Source organism: Elephas maximus, chromosome 16, assembly GCF_024166365.1.
Source record: "Elephas maximus indicus isolate mEleMax1 chromosome 16, mEleMax1 primary haplotype, whole genome shotgun sequence".
Taxonomy (NCBI): Eukaryota; Metazoa; Chordata; class Mammalia; order Proboscidea; family Elephantidae; genus Elephas; species Elephas maximus.
The window spans coordinates 61,095,406-61,116,840 of NC_064834.1; the positions used below are offsets into that span (position 1 = coordinate 61,095,406).

The 21,435-nt window shown below is 38.6% G+C and overlaps 1 protein-coding gene across 3 annotated transcripts; it reads right to left on the reverse strand.

Moving 5' to 3' along the window:
* Positions 1 to 2,528: 2,528 nt before the first annotated feature.
* Positions 2,529 to 15,185, reverse strand: SMNDC1 (survival motor neuron domain containing 1). 3 transcript variants are annotated; one of them, XM_049855641.1, is made up of 6 exons: positions 13,600 to 13,683; positions 10,434 to 10,623; positions 8,248 to 8,390; positions 7,514 to 7,675; positions 5,213 to 5,366; positions 2,529 to 4,273 (listed from the first exon to the last, which is right to left on the reverse strand). In XM_049855641.1, exons 2-6 carry the CDS (start codon positions 10,434 to 10,436, stop codon positions 4,136 to 4,138), a joined length of 600 nt encoding a protein of 199 aa, XP_049711598.1. In that variant the 5' UTR covers positions 10,437 to 10,623; positions 13,600 to 13,683; the 3' UTR covers positions 2,529 to 4,135. The 3 variants fall into 3 exon arrangements, with proteins under 3 accessions (XP_049711598.1, XP_049711597.1, XP_049711596.1); XM_049855639.1 differs by lacking the exon at positions 10,434 to 10,623 and adding an exon at positions 14,987 to 15,185 and having other exon boundaries at positions 2,531 to 4,273; positions 13,600 to 13,719; XM_049855640.1 differs by lacking the exon at positions 13,600 to 13,683 and having other exon boundaries at positions 10,434 to 13,588.
* Between the last annotated feature and the right edge of the window lie 6,250 nt (positions 15,186 to 21,435).

A 21,435-nucleotide genomic window follows, 5' to 3' on the forward strand; every position in this document is an offset into this window, starting at 1 on the left:
GGAATATATATATTCAGATATAGATGGGATAAAGGGATTGAATTACTTGTTTTTGTTTAAACTGTCATTACCTGTTACTTTGCCTATGCTCTTCCTCTCCACTGCAGTAAAAATTCAGTTTAACTTGCAACTCAAAAATCCTAGATATAAAGAATATTTACATTTACTGTTGAACTTGTAAATTACCATTTATACTAATTGATTGCTTCATAGTATAATATATTCAATAGATTGAGCAGATACTTAATGAACCCTCTAAAGATTTTAACATAAAATCTTGTTGGTTTTAATAGGTTTTCTTTTATATTCCAATTAACATCCATAATTGAGGCATAAAGTCAAATCAAAACTTTAAAAATACTTTTTGGCTGAATTCCTAGCTTTTTTTTTTTCCTTTTCATAATCTGTACACATGCTTAGCAATTCACAAATGTAGTTTTCCTTTGTATTACCTGATGGTTTTCCCTTGCTATTTGCTATTTTCAAGGCAGACACTCAGCATTAAAACTGCATCATGAGAACATACACATCCTTCGTGATAAAAACAAGCACTTTTTAAAATGAGTTGTTAACTGATGCAGTTCATTTTGGCTTGATGCCTAGTCTTCATAATTGGGCTAATGAAACTGCCACTTCAAAAATCAAACTGCTTTTACATTTAACCTAAAATACGGTTCTTCACCAGGTATGCGCATCAGAATCACTGGTGGTGGTTGTCAAAGATAGACGCGCCTTGGCCCAGGGATAGGTCTTGGGTAGGATGGGACCCAGACACAGGAATTCCTTTTTTCAAACAAGCATTGGGGGTAATTTTATTATAATTTGCACCCCCTTCCTGTTCAGAACCATGCCCTAGGATATTCTGATACAAACATTAACTGAAACCTTTACTGGATTTAATGTTATCTTACATCTCTGGTAATTTGGTAACACTTCAGGAATACAATTGTAATTGGGGCCTCAAATCATAAGCAATGGTGCAATTATCCATTGTTATGTAAATTATTAAGGAAAAAAGATAACTATTACCATTCTACATAGTAATAGCAAACACTTCTATAGTGTTTTCCATGAACCAGTTTCTGTTAAGCACAAATTCTTACAACCTATGGAACAGTATTTCCATTTTATAGCTGAAAAAAATTGAGGCAAAGAGGAGTTAGTCATCCTTACTCTTCACTGTACTCCACTGCGCCTCTACACGTTAATTAAAACAGCGTTATCTGTAATTACTACTAAAATTAAAATTGTTTACTAATTTTGGGGATGTTAGGACTGTTCCTTGAAGGTGAACAACAAAGTGAAATGTCAACCTTTGAGAAGATACATGTAACCACAGCAATTTAGGGCCATAAATCAGTATTTAATGTTTCAGTCTGTCAGTTTCAGAGCTTCAAGTGAAGCTTCTTGACACAGAAGGAAAAAATAAATAAAATTTTAACAAAACTTAAAGCCACCAAGCTTCACATTTAGTGTATAGACATACTTTTCATTAAGCATCTTCTCAAATTCAGCACACTGATAGGTAGTCTTATGTCCCCAAAGACCCTTTTACAGTCCAGATGACCATCCTGACACTGTTTTCCTGAAGGCCACATCTAAGTCTTTGCGACAAGGGATCCTTAACTTACCTCATGCTATAGGCCTCCAGTTTTCAAAACACATGTTTGATTATGGTATGGTCTTTTACTCCTTTTTTCTCTGCTACTGCAAAACCAATGAGGAAAGTTAATGTGCAGAAAGGAAGGCCCACAGGGCCAAAGGAGTAGGAAGTGTCAGTTACAATAGCCCTTCCTACATAAACACCAGGTGAGCCACTATCCCGACAGCCATACCAAGGTAAATCTCATCAGAAGCCATTTCGTGTGGCCATACAATTAAATTTCCTTTGCTATTCAAAGGATCTTCCTTGCAATCCTTAAAAGCTACTAATTTATTTATTGTGCTTTAGGTGAAAATTTACAAATTCAGTCTCACAGTTACACATGCCTTGCTACGTACTCCTAGCTGCTCTTCTCCTGAGAGCACATTCCTCCTCTCAACCCTGTATTCTCCATGTCCATTCAACCAGCTCCTGTTCCCCTGTTCCCTCACAGGAGCTGCCCACAGTCTCATGTGTCTACTTGAGCCAAGAAGCTCACTCCTCACCAAGTATCATTGTCTTATAGTCTGGCCCAATCCCTTGGCTTCGGGAATGGTTCCGATCTTGGGCTTACAAAGGGTCCACGGACCGTGACCATCAGGGTCTCTCCAATCTCAGTCAGACCATTAAGCCTGGTTTTTTAACAATTTGAGATCTGCATCCCACTGTTCTGCTCCACCAGGGATTCTCTGTTGTGTTCCCTGTCAGGGCAGTGATCAGTGGTAGCTGGGTACCATCTAGTTCTTCTGGTCTCAGGCTGATTGAGTCTCTTGTTTATGTGGCCTAAAGGCTACTATTGATTCCCTGTTGCCGTCGAGTCAATTCCAACTCATAGCGACCCTAAATACTATTGATTAGTATGGTCTTAAAATGCTTTTTACAATGGTAATGAAAACAATCTATTTTATTTGAAAGTTTTCAGGCTAAGTAGGCCTTTTTCAATTAGTCTGTGCCTTGTGTTTAAAAAACTGTTTATTTAAACTTTCTATCCCAGATGCTCTACCTTGTGACCATGGATTATACAGAAGAACTGTGATCTCAGTTGGGAGGGAGGTGGCAGGGAGAGATGGGGAATTCTACCTCTCATCACTGTCCTAAGTTTCATTTTACAAAAAAATTTGAAATTCATGAAATACAAACTTTTATTTTCCCCTTCCACCAAAAGTTTACAAGCACCTCCAAACATAGCACAAGCTCTTTAAATAAAACTGGCTTGTATTTTAGAATCCTATTTAATTCTAAAGGAAGGAACGCTCAATGATTTATTGAAACTTGTATTACATACTCAGTATTTTCTGTAGCAATGATGTGTGCAAGTACATAGGAGCTTAATCATTTTATCAACACTGATGACTTAAGAGTTCAACCTTTGGTTAACACACCCTGGAGATTTTTAAAGCACTTTATTTAATAAAAGTTAAACATACAAAACTGAAATTAACACACATCCTAAAAATCACGTTCTTCCAATAGGAAGATCCTTTTCTATGTATGTATTTGGCTTAAACTCAACTCAGGATAACTGTGATGTTCACTTACACCAACAAATGCTGACAACTTGATCTAGTTAACAAAAATTACAAACAACTACATGAACATAATATACAGGGAAATTATGGTCATATTAATGCACAAGAAATACAGTAGATTTTTAATGATGAAAACATTCAGTACTCTTGTTCATTAATTTAGCCTTGGGGTTTTTTTTTTTTTTTTACAAAAATAGTATCTACACTGTATACAGGGCTATACATTAGCTTTTTGTTTTCCCATATAAACATTACATCCAAAAAATGGTACCACTACCATAAGTGAAAAATCAACACAGCCCAAAAAAAAAGCAAATGTACAACAAAAAAAAAAATCTTAGAAAAGGCAAGGTGGTCCTAAACATGGTTGCTTACACAAAACTCATGAAAAGAATGAAAGCTGAATCAATTTTAGAGATGGCCTAATAGGATTAGGAAACAAGTTCTTGAAGGAAAAACCTCAGAACAAACTGTTGCCATTTACAAATTAACCTATATTTAGGCTTAATTGGTTTAAGTTGAAGGTAAGGAAAAAGAAAAGATCTCTTTAGTAGGGTGGTGTTTTTGCCTTGAAGTTCTGATGAACTGCAAGAATATGTAACAAGTTCAAAGGATCTGAAAAGTCCAAGTTACAACCTTACAAAAAAGTATGTATACCATCAGTTGAATGGGGATCTGACATTAGGAAGATCAACAATTCTAGGTGCTCTATTTAAGCAGTGTCTTATCTAGAAAAGTCACTTTATTCAACAAACTTTAAGGGAACTGTGGTAGTAGTAATGAAAAAAGTTACATGAATAGCAGTTATCAAATACAGTTTCTTCAAGTTTCATTCTATTGAAGTCAATGACGACAACGGTATTCTTCCTTACTCATCTAACAAATAATTTACCTTTAGAAAAATATAAGGATAAAAAGGTAAATGTAAAGCCCTGCAGAGATGAAATCCAACAGTTTTTTCTGATTATTGAGGCATCAAATGCCTAACATTGTATTTAGAGGTATCCTGATACTGTGTCATAGGTTTATCAGCAATTCCACAAGTTCCTACTCCAACTTTGCCAGTTACACTCTCAGGTGAAGCAAAAATACTCCTCTTTACCTAGGGAAATAAAACAGAAACCATTCCTGATTAGTTTCAGAAAGAAAAAGAATATTCAAATTTTAAGTTATGTTAAAATATACTCTGGTTTCAGTATTTTTTTTTTAAAAAAAAGTATGCTGCATTGTTCAGTGTAAAAAATGAGTGGTGAAGTGGTATCATGTTGGAAGCCATTCACTCTGACAAACTGTTATCACTACACACTACTAACATTCATATTTACCTTCAGGCATCTAAGTAGTTTTGTAGACTCAAATCCTAACTTCAGCTATGATTATCCATTTTAGCATGACTAGAACTCTGGCTGTACCGAACGAAGTCTACTACAGGGCCTATTATGATGTCTAAATTGTAGAGCCCCTCAGCCTTCATTAGTCACAAAACATCTTTATGAAAAGGAAGCACTACTTTCCAGAGCCATGTCCATCAGTGGAGGGGCTCTCTTGATACAAAAGAGAACTATACTAGGGTGAAAGTCAGGTTACCCTTATTCTGAACTATATGAATATTATGGATACTTTCTATTCAACATACACTTAGAAAGCAAAGTATGCCGATGGAACTCATTCAGTGCTCTTTTAAATAAAATCTACCAGTGACAATCAGCATTAGACACATTAATACAGCAAAGAGTTCAGCACACTGCCTCTAAATGGTATGTGACGTAGCAAATCACTTTCCAAATTTAAGTTTCCGTAAAGAGCCTAGTAAGCCTTTTTCAATTTCTCATGTAAATTCAAACTGTTTATATTGCAGAGACAGTGGCTGATGGAGATTTTTTTCAATAAGCCAAATCTGAGGATTGAAGAGGATTTTGAATTCAAGTCTGGTTATCATATGATATTTTCTTACACCTATGTGCCTCCTTTTTCAATTTAAAGTTGTATTAATGCCAGCTGCAGCTTTCAAATTCAAAGTATGATGAAACGATTTACTAACCTGGCCTTTTTTGTTTTTAGAATAGGCTCTATTGTTGAATTGTTGCCATTTCACCTTCTGGTCCTCTCTTTCCTGCTCAAGTTCTTTTATTCTCTGTGCTTTTTTCAAAGCTTTCTTCTTTTTATATTCACGCTGCTGGGCAAGCATTTCTTTTCTGTGTAGAAGAAATAAAAATTTAACTTTTGAGATTTAAAAGATAACTTCCTTTCAGATATTGTTGTATGGGCTCACAGTGACCTTATAGGACAGAGTGGAACTGCCCCATAGTGTTTCCCAGGAGTGCTTGGTGGATTTGAACGGCTGATCTTTTGGTTAGCAGCCGAGCTCTTCACCACCACGCCACCTGGGCTCCAAGCCCTGAAAATACTAGCCGTGCAAAAAAAAAAAAAAACTCACATACTCCTTCCATGAGTAAAAGCACTAATTCATTAAAACCAATGCGAATCACCCAGCACTACTGAAAAAATACCGGTACGTACATGCTTGTAAGATTTCAAACATAACTGTAATCTATTACACGTGTAAATCAGATAGGCTGATTGTTTTGACTTTTACATAGCTTTAGCCAGTTGTGTTTAGGAATAAGATGAGTTTCAACACTAATGGCTGTCTAAACCTTTATCAGCTTCCAATTGGACATAGTTAGCAAGTATAGTGAGCAGGATTTGGAAATCTAAAGAGAGAGATTTATATAAATACATATAAAGAGAAGACTGAATGCAGATAAAACTCTACTTCACCTAGACTGGAAGAGAGCAGCCGCACAAAGGGCAATTACTGCTAACAATTCTTATGAAATAACAAAAACACTCTTGAGTTTTCCAAGAAGTCTTATTCTAAATAGGGTCAGACCCTAAACCTTGTCACAATAAATCCTGCTCACTTAACACTGACTTCTCACTAAAACAAGGATGATGAAAAAGGCCTTTAAAAGAGAAGCGATAAAATCTAGACTCCCCTCTACCATATAATCACCACCATGAAGCTAAGTGTGGCTTTATTACACAGAGGTCAAACACTAAAAACAGATATTGTACGTTGTTTTACAATTTAATTTTCTTATTGGGAAGCGTAAATGTTATTTAAACAGACAATATAATTTTCCCGAATTCAAATATAGTTATGTAGCAACTTAAAACTCTTGCCAAATCCAGAAGAGCAAATTGTGGCAAATATGCAGCAGTTATCCAAAATACTATTAATTCTACCTCTTGAGATACTTTCCAAAACTGTACACTTTTCTCCACCCTCATTGCCACTCCCTAGGTTCAGACCACCATCATCTTATGCCTGAATCACAGCAGTAGCTGCCTTCTCTCTCCCAGTGATCATTCTAAAACTCATGTGATCACATCATATCCCCTCTATGTAAAATGCTTCCTGGCTTACAAGCTCCTTTATGATCTGGACTTTACCTCCTTAACCTCTTCTCTTGTCAAACCACCTCCCCAGCCCAAGTTTTTGTCACAAGTTATTTCTGTTACCTCTGACTCCATTTTTTTTTTAAAAGCAAACATTTACTGAGCTCTTACTGCATGTCAAGAACTGTGCTACACACTTTATTAATGCTGTCATTTAACCCTCACAACCCTGTAAGGTAGATACTATTCTTACTTTCTCAAAAAGCTTGTCATGATCATTAAAGTGCAGTTTAGGTACCTCTTCTTTGTTCCCCTCAAAGTACCAGTTATGTCCCCTTCGTAACTTCCGCACTTTATTGTAAGTGCTTCTTTAATTATGCATTTTCTCCTCTCAACAACAACCTCAGTCAGGGCAAGGCCTGAGTTGGTCTATTCACTGTGGTGTAGTTCCAGCACCTGGGTTAGTGCCAGATACATTAAAAAAAAAAAAAAAAATACCATGGAGTAGATTCCAACTCATTGTGACCCATTTGTCAGAGTAGAAAGTGCTTCATAGGGGTTTCAGTGGCTAATTTTTTTGGAAGTATATCACCAGACCTTTCTTCCAAGGTGCCTCTGGGTGAACCAGAACCACTTAACCTTTCACTTAGCATCCCAGGTGCGTTAACCATATGCACCACCTAGGACTCTGCCAGGTACATGGCACCCTCTTAATAAATATTCATTGAATGCCTAAGTGGGAACCAAACTGTCTTCACTTTACCCAGGTATACCCCACTCAGACAATGTTGGCCATATATCGCTGATCAATCTTCAAAACAATGGTAAACGTTATAGTTTTCTCACCCCAATCCAGCCTGCACAGATTGTCTCTGCAGATGACATCAACTACCCAAACGGGGAAGATTACATCTAAAATGCTTAAGTCAAAATCACTTACTTCGACATGGGTTTGTTGCCACTGTCCTCCTTTGCCTTCCTTCCTTCTTCTACAGGCTTGAGGTTCAACAGTGGAGTCACTTCAGCATTACCATAGCCAGCAAAGGTGATTGCAGCGGTGCCATTTTCTTCATCTATCTCCTCAATCTCCGCTTCATAACACCTGTAAAGATATCATGGCTGTAAGCAGGTGAGTAAAGGTTTAATACTCAGCCTATAAGACTTATACTGCAGTGATTCAACTATTACATGTGTCTAAAATGAAACATCTGTAATCACCTACTCAAGAGAGTAGTTGGAGTTAGCCATGTGCCAAAATAAAAAAAAAGAAAGTTCTAATCAACATACTGCCAGGAAAGGCTCTTGTATGTCTGAGTGTGCTTTAATCTTTGTGAAAAAGATATGGGAATGGTTTCAATGTATGTGCTTCATAGAAGCATGAGATAGCTTAATTTTCAATTTGAGGAGAAAAGAATTTAGATTATTTTAGAAAATACCCATTTACTTTCCCATTTTCATTTTCTTCCCTCTAGGACACAAATCATTCCTCTCTCCCAAACTTAATCTAAAGCTAAAAATTTAACGTATTAATGGTAACCACCCAAGAATCAAACTGACACTATAAATCATATTAGTTATAAAGATTAAAATAGGGTGTTTCAAACTGAATAAAATCATCTTACCATTGTATTTTATTATTTCATGTTATAGTTAGAGGGTTTTTTCTACACTTACTGTCCATCTTCACTCCAGATTGCCATACACTTGTCTCCTACTTTCCATGAATGAGTAGGCTGTGTAGAAGCAAAACTGTCTGAACTTGCAAGAGTTTCCGAAGGTTGAGTTGAAAGAAGGTCTTTGGTTAGTTCTATAACTTCCTAAAAAGGAAAAACAAAACACATTACATAACATTTTCATAATGTATATTGTCAGCTACTTTCAAGAATAAGTTTTCTTTTTTTATGACAACAGCTCTCACCATATAGCACTTGGTAAGTGCTCTACACAAGTAGAAACTGACATAAGGTATTTTATACAGCCAGTAAGTGGTAGAGCTAGGACTTAAAGTCTGGCTCTAGTCTGTGCTCTTAACTATGATATTGCCTTTCAACTTAATTAAACACAAACACTAATGGAAAGAGGGTAGAAAGTTAAGCATATACATTATTTCTAAGAGCCCTTTGGAGCTCAATAGATCTCTCTAAAGATGAGAAATAAGGTCAAGTACGAGGGATTGAACTAAATTTGAGATCACTTATCACGTACATCACTGCCACATATATTTCATGCAACTGTACTGCTTTACAGGGCATTACTCGGTAGTAGTATTAAACGCCTAGCCATCCTGGCCCTCCTTTCCCCCCAAAACCAAAACACTTGAAGCACCCTTAATTGTAGCAATAAATGTACCTGCTTATACAGGTTTCCTCTAAAATACAATCAGCACATATAAAAGAAACCATTCATTATAAAACTTTTTCCACTTAGGTAAGCAAATTACCAGGTTAGATTTAAAATATTCCAATACCTTAATCTTAAACGCATTAGCACAGCTTCATTTAAATGGAAAAAATAAAAAGCTTAACACACATAGGCAGGCAATGCTTCTCTGTGTGACCATTTTTTTAATTTTTTTTTTTCAACTTCAGACTTACACTTATTGGTTTCATTCAAAGATGTTTGGTCAGGTTGGTTAAAAATATTTGAGAACTAGTAGAAACCGATATATTCTGCTATTTGCTATATTTTTACTCTAATGAAGATTGATACTATGTATCATCTTATCTGATTTAAGAGCTTGCATACCCCTACTAAAATGTTGTATATAAAACACCTTAAAACGCCACATTGTGTGTTTGGGGAGAAAGGTTAGCAAAGTTAAATCCTGTACTGAGTTTCTTCTGGCTCCCACTGAGGTTTTATAATAATTCTGGCTCAGCAGTCAAGAAAGTTAAATATTACTTCTCTCCTAAAAATTCTAAATCTTTCTGAAAAAAAATTATTTGAGCCTTAAAAAAAATGAAAATAAAAAGGAAAAGAAAGGGGCGGTGGGAAAGAGAAGCACTAAGCCCTTGGAGAAAAGTCAGTTTTGTGAATAAAAAGAACAGATGTATTAACTAGAAGATTCAGATGTAAGAATTCAGTAAATATCTCTAATGAGTTTTATTAGTTGCCCAGTGGCTTTTAATTAGACACTGCTTTGCAAATGCAAAGAACTTCCAAATAAATAGACCATATACAAAGAAAGTAAATTATCCAGTTTTGTTTTCAGTTAATCACTTTTAGAGCCAGGAATGTAATCCAGTAAGCCTTACTCGAGAGCCCATGTAATCACTTATCATTATAATCACAAGGTATATCCCATGTCCTCCCGCAGGTCATTGAACTAGTAAAGCACGAACATGAATTCTGTATTTGTATGTCTCAGATTTAGAATTCTATTTCTCTTAGGATAGAACAACTTCCCACTATATTTTCATAATAGGGAAACACCAATTTTCATGAAAGAAAACGGTCCTGAAAAGCTATGGGTGTTATAATTTCAGAGCCCTGTACTAAAATGACCCTATTATTTTTTTTAATTTCAGAGCATTTACTCCTAACCAAACCAAACCAAACTCATTGCTGTCAAGGTGATTCCAACTCATAGAGACCCTACAGGACAGAGTAAAACTGCCTCATAGGGTTTCCAAGGAGAGGCTGGTAGATCTGATCTGCCAACCTTTTGGTTAGCAGCCGAGTTCTTAGCCACTGCGCCATACCCCTAGTGTCCATTAAAGTTTGCCACTGTTTTACAAACTCCCCCCCCGCAACAAACCATGAAAGGACCTTCTAAATTTTTTTCTCCACATGTGCACATGGACCAAAGTATCAGAAAGAAAAACTATTTTATGTATGAGGGGGTTCTTGAAGGTACATACCATTAATTACTTTTCCTCCCCCAAGTCTGAGTTCTGAAACTGCTCCTTCATCGACAGATGGGCAGCAGTTACAGTAATCGGCAATTCCAGGAAGCATCAGGTGTTGTGATCTACATATCAGCAGGTCAAAGGGGGTGCACTCAAGCACTCTGCTTACTGAAGGAAGGCGTTTCGGGGATGCAGAGAGCCACTGTAATATATGAGACAAGTGACTTGACCCCTGCCTCCTTTAGAACCAGTTTATTCAGCAAAACAGCCTAATATATTCACTATTCTTGTGATTATCATAGCCTGCTTGGGGAGCTAGTTAGCTAGCTAGCCTGGATTTTACTACACCCCTTTTTTTTTTTTTTTCCATGAAAAAAGGCCATTAGGATTTCAGTAGATTGATGTGCTGCCTGCTGAGTAACTTTATTCTACTCAAAAGACAGTACACAGAAAGATAAATACAGAAATCTTACGGTAAATGGAAGTCACTGAAAAAATGCAGAAAGGGCATTTTATCTTAAATCGAATAAAGGACAAACAATTCATAACCAGGATATAATTCTGCAGGAGAAACAAAAAAACTAGAAACCATATGATGGTTGAAAAATATGAAAATAAGCAGGCCACAAATTCAGTGATTAAGAACCACGTCTAAACGGACGTTTCATCAAATATAACAGGAAGAATTAAATACAACAAAGCCTGTGAAAGCCGGAACCTGTGTAAGGCAGAAACCTGTCAGAGAAGGAAACCAAATATCTTCCACTAATAGCGATAGAAAGTGGTATGACTGAACCCTGTCAAAGGTGGAAAACTTGTAAGACCTGGAAAAACAAGGCAGCCCCGTGGAGTTCCGGCTCTCACAGGTTTCACTGTAACGATGGCAAAAAGTATAGCCCAGAAAGCAGAGAAGAAAAAAGAGAACCACCTATGGCAAAATACAGCCTGTAACTATAGTCTCAAAGGAGACAATAATTACTTTTCAAAATCTCATCTAATCTTAGAGGATATCTTCCATCTTTGAGTAGTATTTATTCAAAACAGACCTATATTTAGTAACCAAATGAAACTTTTTTTTTCCATGACAGAGTAAAAGGGAAAGAAACTGTGATCAAGTCAGTAAAAACATTCTCTATTATTGCTATCTCAAGAGTTAGAACTTAAGCTTCTAAATCTGTGCCATCCAATATGACTATTTACTTAAATAAAGTGAAAACCACAATTCCTCAATCACATTAGCCACATTTTAAATATTCAATAGCCACACATGGCTAGTAGCTATGGTTTTGAACAGCACAGATACATATTTCCATCATCACAGAAAGTTCTACTGGACAGCACTGCTCTAAATGGCTAAAGAAAAAGGGCTACTTTACAGATAAATGACTCCCAACTCATTATTAACTGAATCCTAGGTAAGCCATTTACGTGCTTACTAAAATGCCAACCACAATGGTCTCTCTCCCTGTACAGTATTTTCCACTACAGATCATGTCATAGTAAGGCATTTCTGCCCAGATTCTAATGATAATGTATTCTAGAAATATTAAAACGTTCTCATAATGCTGTTTCAACTTCCATTCCTAACTCTCCCTTCTACCAGTTCCACCACAGGCCTCCTCCCACTGCCTAGGAAACAATATATGCAACACCTGCACACAATGTTTCATTTTCTTCAGTGCTACTTTTAAGTTGGTAAAGGCAGATGGGACATGCTGGGACATCTCTGAGGCAAGCAGAAAGGTGGTGCTTTACAGCAAATAAGTAGACATACAAGTGGTCAGTTTGCCTGTCTCTTTATCTTTAATGCATATTCTTCATCTTCGATATATACTTACCGAACACATGTACAAATCAAATGATTGGACAGGTACCAAACTGTTGGGCTATTTTTACTAAGGGGCCTGGGAGTGGGAGAAGTTCCTCCAAAACACCATTTTCTTACTGACTGGGCACTTCGATATCCACAGGCCTGACTTCTACATATTGAAGAGGGGTCCTGTTCATACTGAAGTTATCCCAGATGTATTCTGTGTTTTAAATAAATAAATAACTATTCTAACTATATGGAAGTTTATCAAAAATCTAGAATTTGAACCTGAAAATATTCAGCTCATCTTAATTATGCCCAGGTAGGCTCTTTCAGAATCCCAAATCTGGACCCTATTTCAAATAAGTTTCATTTGTTTGAAGTGCTAATATATATAAAATATTAATTGTTTTAAAGGATAAGGGGATGAGAAAGGCAGAGAAAAATTATTTAGACAGGACAAAGGTGATCCAAGTTTTGTAGTGAATCAATAAGGACAGATCTAAATAAAACATCATTTCAAACTTTTTAACATCAGGTTCAGATTTTAAAGAAGTCCTCAAATTTGTTCTTAAGATGAAAAGTCATAAATATTTACAAATATTAACATATGGTGTTTTTCTTAATCAACGTGAGAAACAACAGCTATTTACTATCACGACTTTTGTCTTGAAACCCCACTGTGGGTTTTAAAAAAAAGCAGCTTCTGTACCTATTGAACTCTTCTTGACCCACAAAAACAAAGCACATTAAGATTTCCTTTCTAACACATTAATTTCAATTGAGTGCCAAGGACTACACTGTAAAACTTGGCCTATGTAACATTTATGCTGAAAACAAGTATCTCTTTAGTTATTTTTCTAATTTGTTTTCAACACTGGGTATAACTCGTTAGCTTTGAAACACACACACTTATTTCATTTTCAAAGACTATTGTGGCATTAAAAAGAATCTTGACAGGCTATACTTTTTTCTTTTAATCTTCATTATCTTTTTAACTAAATATTCTTTGCCAAATCTTTTTTTAAAAAAAGAAAAAAAACAATGCACTTTCCATTGTAAAGTTATGTGTACCTCCTCTCCTGAAAACGAGACTTCCAAAATCAACTCTTATTTTAAAAATCATATGAGCATTCAAGATTTGCATAACAAAGAACAATGCTGATCCACTCATTTTGATGCATACACACTGAGGAAACAACTCTACTTCTGAGCCAGATGTGCCTAAGAGCATATACACATGGATACATGGAGAGTACCCCCTCCAAAGAGTGCTCTGGGTACCAAGGGATCTTAAGTAATAAACCATTTGAAAAACACAAAAATACCCTACAAGGAATATAACTCAAAGTGTCCCTCCATACTTACCTGTAAATCTTTTTTCAATTTTAGCAAATCTTCATTTTCTCCATTTCCAGATAATGCAGCTTCGACTTGCTGGAGTTGAGCTTTATAGCTTGCCAGCTGCTTTGCTAGATCCTCTGACATCTTGGGGGTGGGGGAGGGAAGGGTGGATAGGTGGGGTGGGGGTGGGAGAGATAAAGATCATAAAAATGAAATTAAAAAAACTCATAAAATGTAATTTCCCTGTCACAATTAATCTTTACCAGTTTTGTTCCCAACTCCTTATTAACACTGTAGCTTAATTCATCACCATTACCTTTACTTTTAGTTCAAAGTTGTGAGCCAAACCACAAACTTGAAGGCAATGGATTCTGAAGATTATAAACATGTCAGATAAATTTCATACAGTAAGAAAAACTGCAAAAAATAAGACAAAGGTGAAACAGAAAATTCTAAGTTTCTTTTCTTACATGGCAAGTACTGTGTTCAGCTCAGTTAACAGGGTTATTGTATCTTCCAAAAAAAACCCCAAAACAAACAACAAAAAATACTAACCTGTTGGAAAATACTACCAAAAAAAAAAAAAATTTTTTTTAAGCACCAAAGAAAACTTCCAAAGCCCATTACAAATGGCTTTGGACTAACTACATTAATAACTCTCTTCTTGAGCTATTTAAGTAATACGAGTTTATTTAAAGGCTCTTCTCCAGAGCAAAATTCTTCCACCTACTTAAATAGTGCCGATGCATTTCTTCAGTAAAAAGAAACAGCACAAATATTCTTTCTTTTAAGCATTTTAAGGAAAGTGCCTTTCACCCAACCGGGCTAACTCATTCTCCTGAAAATAAGATACAAATTAACCCTTTATAAATGATTTATAAAAGATATTTCAGAACCTTTCTCTTTCTTAAAACTCCTCCCCAAGGACGGCCTGGAATCTGGAAAGGCTCTAAAGGTGTTAAAGTAGACAGGTTGCTCTCCTCTCAAATCACCCAACAACCCCAAACCCGCCACACCTTGGCCGATTATTTCAGACCTCAAATTCAAACATCGGCTTCCAGGGAAACTAAAAACACGAACTCAGCGGAGCCCAGAGGTGCCGGCGCCGCACATCCCCAAACAGCCCTACTCGGAACGGCTGCGGGCGTCCCAAAGCGGCCTCCCGCGTCCCGACCCCACCCGACGGGTTCTCCAGAGCAGCCACGTTCGCCGCCACGGCCCGAAGGCCCCAGACGCGCCAAGGCCGGTCAGGGCCCAACTCTGGGTGGGAAAGGAGGCCGTAGCTCCTAATACTTTGGCCGGCGCCCCCGCCCTTCGAGCACGGCGGCCCCCTCGGCTTCAGGCCTCCGCTTCAACTCAAACAAGCCGAGGCCCCGCGAGGCCTTACTCCCTCCCTCACTGGGTTTGTTACCTTGTGTGGGGCCGGGAGCGGGGCGGGGCGGCGGGAAAGGGTCGGGGCGATTGAGTACAGTGGTAGCGGCAGCAGCAGGGAAAATCTCCGCGGCGTCGACAACAAGGCGACTGGGTTTGAAAAGAAGAAATCTATCGGCCGCGAGGGGGAGGGGAGCAAGCCCCGGCACTGGAAGGAGGACTAGACAGGCGCGTGATGTCTCGCGAGATTTTCGAGCCCTCGCGAGACGTCGCTCGACTCACGTGGTTCCTGGCATCCATTGGGAGGCCGGCTCTTACTCGCGTTAGTGGGCGGGATTTAGTAAGAAGGAAATGGCGTTCCTGGGCTGCGCCAGGCGCGGGAGGTAGGTTAGTCTTACCTCACTTCCGGCTTGGAGACGGTAGCTGTTGGATTGTTCAGTTAGGACTGAGTGCTGTCGAACTTTTCTAGGGGCTCCCGCAGAGATAATCGCTTGTGCCTTCTTCGGCGACCGATGCTAAGAAGTTGGAGGGACAGGGATTAATGCACTCTTTATACTAGTTTTTGTTTTTTTTTTATAATAGTAGTTGGTTCTCAAAATGTAGTCCCTGAACCTGCAGCGTCAGCATCTCCTGGTAATTTATTAGCAGTGCAAATCATCAAGCCCCACTTCACACCTCCCGGATCTAAGCTCTAGGGATAGGACTCAGCAATCGGTTTTAACAAGCCTTCCAGGTACTACTCGTGTCCACTCAAGTTTGAGAACCACTGCTTTATGTAGCCGTAAAAGCATTAGAAACAAAGCAGACTGAATTGTGGCAGACCTGTTGGAGAGGAGGTTGATTTACTTAAAACCTATTTTGTTAAACCTATTCGATTTTAATAAGATTGTGAGGATGGCTCAGGACCGGGCAGTGTTCATCTGTGCAATAGAGGTCGCTATGAGTAGGAACCCACTCCACGGCACCTAACAACAACAACAAATTAAATAGGTTAAACCTGTCTCTCCGGAACAGTCTCTAAGTTATGGTTGCGTGAAAAGCAGAGCGTGTGATAGTCCCACTTACGTTTAAAAAGAAATGCGCATTAAGTGTGTGTGACGTAATAATGCTATTTCTGGACGAACACACAAACATATCAAGAGGTTTGGAGTGGAAGCCAAATGCTTTCATTGGTTACCCTTTGTACTGTTTACCTTTATTGTTCCTTTTTTAACCGTATGCATATGTTACTTGTTTTCAATTAAAGTCCTCAGACACAAAGCGCCTAGATGGAGGCACGGAAGGATCCTTTCCTGGGGGATTAACCTCTGTTGTACTCTTAAGAAGGCCCGTCTCACAAATGGACTCCTTTGAACGTGGACCGTGGCATCATCCTGCTTTAGCGCCTTTTTGCTTTCTTTTACTGTATATTTTATTTATTTTTTAATAATTTTTATTGTGCTTTAAGTGAAAGTCTACAAATGAAGTCAGTCGCACACAAAAACCTATATACACCTTGCTACACACTCCCAGTTACTCTCCCCCTAATGAAACAGCTGGCTCTCTCCCTCCGTTCTCTCTTTTCCTGTCCATTTTGCCAGCTTCTAACCCCCTCCACCCGCTCATCTCCCCTCCAGGCAGGAGATGCCAACATAGTCTCAAGTGTCCACCTGATCCAAGAAGCTCACTTCTCACCAGCATCTCTCTCCAACCCATTGTCCAGTCCAGTCCATGTCTGAAGAGTTGGCTTCGGAAATGTTCCTGTCCTGGGCCAACAGAAGGTCTTGAGGCCATGACTACCGGGGCCCTTCTAGTCTCAGTCAGACCATTAAGTCTGGTCTTATGAGAATTTGGGGTCTGCATCCCACTGCTCTCCTGCTCCCTTAGGGGTTCTCTGTTGTGTTCCCTGTCAGGGCAGTCATCAGTTGTAGCCGGGCACTACTAGTTCTTCTGGACTCAGTATGATGTGGTCTCTGGTTCATGTGGCCCTTTCTGTCTCTTGGGCTCGTAATCACCTTGTGTCCTTCCTGTTCTTCATTCTCCTTTGCTCCAGGTGGGTTGAGACCAATTGATGCATCTTAGATGGCCACTTGCTAGCGTTTAAGACCCCAGACGCCACTCTCCAAAGTGGGATGCAGAATGTTTTCTTAATAGATTTTATTATGCCAATTGACTTAGATCTCCCCTGAAACCATGGGCCCCACACCCCTGCCCCTGCTATGCTGGCCTTCGAAGCATTCGGTTTTTTCAGGAAACTTCTTTGCTTTCGGTTTAGTCCGGTTGTGCTGACCTCCCTTGTATTGTGTGCTGTCTTTCCCTTCACCTAAAGTAGTTCCTATCTACTATCTAATTAGTGAATAGCCTTCTGTCTCCCTCCCTCCTCTCGTAACCACAAAAGAATGTTTTATTCTCAGTTTAAACTGTTTCTCAAGTTCTTATAATAGTGGTCTTATACAATATTTGTCCTTTTGCAACTAATTTCACTCAGCATAATGCCTTCCAGGTTCCTCCATGTTATGAAATGTTTCACAGAATCCTCACTGTTCTTTATCAATGCGTAGTATTCCATTGTGTGAATATGCCATAATTTATCCATTCATCCGTTGATGGACACCTTGGTTGCTTCCATCTTTTTGCTATTGTCAACAGGGCTGCAGTAAACATGGGTGTGCATATATCTGTTCGTGTAAAGGCTCTTATTTCTCTAGGGTATAGTTCAAGGAGTGGGATTGCTGGATCGTATGGTAGTTCTATTTCTAGCTTTATAATGAAGTGTCAAATCGATTTCCAAAGTGGTTGTACCATTTTACATTCCCACCAACAGCGTATAAGTGTTCCAATCTCGCCACAGCCCTCCAACATTTATTATTTTGTGTTTTTTGGATTAATGCCAGCCTTGTTGGAGTGAGATGAAATCTCATGGTAGTTTTGATCTGCATTTCTCTAATGGCTAATGATCGTGAACATTTCCTCATGTATCTGTTAGCAGCCTGAATGTCTTCTTTAGTGAAGTGTCTATTCATATCTTTTGCCCATTTTTTAATTGGGTTATTTGTCTTTGTGCAGTTGAGTTTTTGCAGTGTCATGTAGATTTTAGAGATCAGGCGCTGATCAGAAAAGTCACAGCTAAAAACCTTTTCGCAGTCTGTAGGTGGTCTTTTTACTCTTTTCGTGAAGTCTTTGGATGAGCATAGGTGTTTGATTTTTAGGAGCTCCCAGTTATCTAGTTTTTCTTCTGCATTCTTAATAATGTTTTGTATACCGTTTATGCCATGTATTAGAGCTCCTGAGGTTGTCCCTATTTTTTCTTCCATGATCTTTATCGTTTTAGATTTTATATTTAGGTCTTTGATCCATTTTGAGCTCATTTTTGTGCATGGAGTGAGGTATGGGTCTTGTTTCATTTTTTTTACAGATGGATATCCAGTTACGCCAGCACGATTTGTTAAAAAGACTGTCTTTTCCCCATTTCACTGTTTTGGGGCCTTTGTCAAATATCAACTGCTCATATATGGATGGATTTATGTCTGGATTCTCAATTCTGTTCCATTGTTCCATGTATCTGTTATTGTACCAGTACCAGGCTGTTTTGACTACTGTGGCGATATAATAGGTTCTAAAATCAGGTAAAGTAAGGCCTCCCACTTTGTTCTTCTTTTTCAGTAGTGCCTTATTTATCCGGGGCCTCTTTCCCCTCCATATGAAGTTGGTGATTTGTTTCTCCATCTCATTGAAGAATGTCATTGGGATTTGGATCGGATCGGAATTGCATTAACTGTATAGATTGCTTTTGGTAGAATAGACATTTTTTTAAATTAATTTTTATTAAGCTTCAAGTGAACATTTACCATTCCAATCAGTCTGTCACATGTAGGTTTACATACATCTTACTCCCTTCTCCCACTTGCTCTCCCCCTATTGAGTCAGCCCTTTCAGTCTCTCGTTTCGTGCCAATTTTGCCATCTTCCCTCTCTCTCTATCTTCCCATCCCGCCTCCAGTCAAGAGTTGCCAACACACTCTCCAGTGTCCACCAGATTTAATTAGCTCACTCTTCATCAGCATCTCTCTCCCCCCCACTGACCAGTCCTTTTCATGCCTGATGATTTGTCTTCGGGGATGGTTCCTGTCCTGTGCCATCAGAAGTTCTGGGGAGCATTGTCTCTGGGATTCCTCTACTCACAGTCATACCATTAGGTATGGTCTTTTCATGAGAATTTGGGGTCTGTATCCCATTGGTCTCCTGCTCCCTCAGGAGTTGTCTGTTGTGCTCCCTGACAGGGCAGACATCGATTGTGGCCAGGCACCAACTAGTTCTTCTGGTCTCAGGATAATGTAGGTCTCTGGTTCATGTGGCCCTTTCTGTCTCTTGGGTTCTTAGTTGTCGTGTGACCTTGGTGTTCTTCCTTTGCCTTTGCTCCAGGTGGGTTGAGACCAATTGATGTATCTTAGATGGCCGCTTGTTGGGATTTAGGACCCCAGGCGCCACAATTCAAAGTGGGATGCAGAATGTTTTCATAATAGAATTATTTTGCCCATTGACTTAGAAGTCCCCTCAAACCAAGTTCCCCAGACCCCAGCCCCTGCTCCGCTGACCTTTGAAGCTTTCATTTTATCCCGGAAACCTCTTTGCTTTTAGTCCAGTCCAATTAGGCTGACCTTCCTTGTATTGAGTGTTGTCTTTCCCTTCACCCAAAGCAGTTCTTATCTACAGATTGATCAATAAAAAGCCCTCTCCCTCCCTCCCTCCCTCCCCCCTTTGTAACCACAAAAGTATGTGTTCTTCTCCGTTTTTTCTATTTCTCAAGATCTTATAATAGTGGTCTTATACAATATTTGTCCTTTTGCAGCTGACCCATTTCGCTCAGCATAATGCCTTCCAGATTCCTCCATGTTATGAAATGTTTCAGAGATTCGTCACTGTTCTTTATCGATGCGTAGTATTCCATTGTGTGAATATACCACAATTTATTTACCCATTCATCCGTTGATGGACATCTTGGTTGCTTCCAGCTTCTTGCTATTGTAAACAGAGCTGCAATAAACATGGGTGTGCATATATCTGTTTGTGTGAAGGCTCTTGTATCTCTAGGGTATATTCCGAGGAGTGGGATTTCTGGGTTGTATGGTAGTTCTATTTCTAACTGTTTAAGATAACGCCAGATGGATTTCCAAAGTGGTTGTACCATTTTACAATCCCACCAGCAGTGTATGAGAGTTCCAATCTCTCCGCAGCCTCTCCAACATTTATTATTTTGTGTTTTTTGGATTAATGCCAGTCTAGTTGGTGTGAGATGGAATCTCATTGTAGTTTTAATTTGCATTTCTCTAATGGCTAATGATCGGGAGCATTTTCTCATGTATTTGTTGGCTGCCTGAATATCTTCTTTAGTGAAATGTGTGTTCATATCCTTTGCCCACTTCTTGATTGGGTTGTTTGTCTTTTTGTGGTTGAGTTTTGACAGAATCATGTAGATTTTAGAGATCAGGCGCTGGTCTGAGATGTCATAGCTGAAAATTCTTTCCCAGTGTGTAGGTGGTCTTCTTACTCTTTTGGTGAAGTCTTTAGCTGAGCATAGGTGTTTGATTTTTAGGAGCTCCCAGTTATCGGGTTTCTCTTTGTCATTTTTGGTAATTTTTGTATTCTGTTTATACCTTGTATTAGGGCTCCTAGGGTTGTCCCTATTTTTTCTTCCATGATCTTTATCATTTTAGTCTTTATGTTTAGGTCTTTGATCCACTTGGAGTTAGTTTTTGTGCATGGTGTGAGGTATGGGTCCTGTTTGATTTTTCTGCAAATCGATATCCAGTTATGCCAGCACCATTTGTTAAAAAGACTATCTTTTCCCCAATTAACTGACAATGGTCCTTTGTCAAATATCAGCTGCTCATACGTGGATGGATTTATATCTGGGTTCTCAATTCTGTTCCATTGGTCTATGTGCCTGTTGTTGTACCAGTACCAGGCTGTTTTCACTACTGTGGCTGTATAATAGCTTCTGAAATCAGGTAGAGTGAGGCCTCCCACTTTCTTCTTCTTTTTCAGTAATGCTTTGCTTATCCGAGGGTTCTTTCCCTTCCATATGAAATTGGTGATTTGTTTCTCTATCACCTTAAAAAATGACATTGGAATTTGGATCAGAAGTGCATTTTATGTATAGATGGCTTTTGGTAGAATAGACATTTTTACTATGTTAAGTCTTCCTATCCATGAGCAAGCTATGTTTTTTCCACTTAAGTATGTCCTTTTTAATTTCTTGTAGTAGAGCTTTGTAGTTTTCTTTGTATAGGTCTTTTACATCCTTGGTAAGATTTATTCCTAAGTATTTTATCTTCTTGGGGGCTACTGTGAATGGTATTGATTTGGTTATTTCCTCTTCGATGTTCTTTTTGTTGATGTAGAGGAATCCAAGTGATTTTTGTATGTTTATCTTATAACCTGAGACTCTGCCAAACTCTTCTATTAGTTTCAGTAGTTTTCTGGAGAATTCCTTAGGGTTTTCTGTGTATAA

Excerpts from the sequence above, each read along its gene's own strand:
- SMNDC1 (XM_049855639.1), bottom strand. The coding sequence starts at position 13,719 with ATGTCAGAGGATCTAGCAAAGCAGCTGGCAAGCTATAAAGCTCAACTC. Across the intron at positions 8,391-13,599 it reads AATTGAAAAAAGATTTACAG|GAAGTTATAGAACTAACCAA; the intron begins GTAAGTATGGAG and ends TTTCCTTTTTAG. Across the intron at positions 7,676-8,247 it reads ATCTGGAGTGAAGATGGACA|GTGTTATGAAGCGGAGATTG; the intron begins GTAAGTGTAGAA and ends ATATCTTTACAG.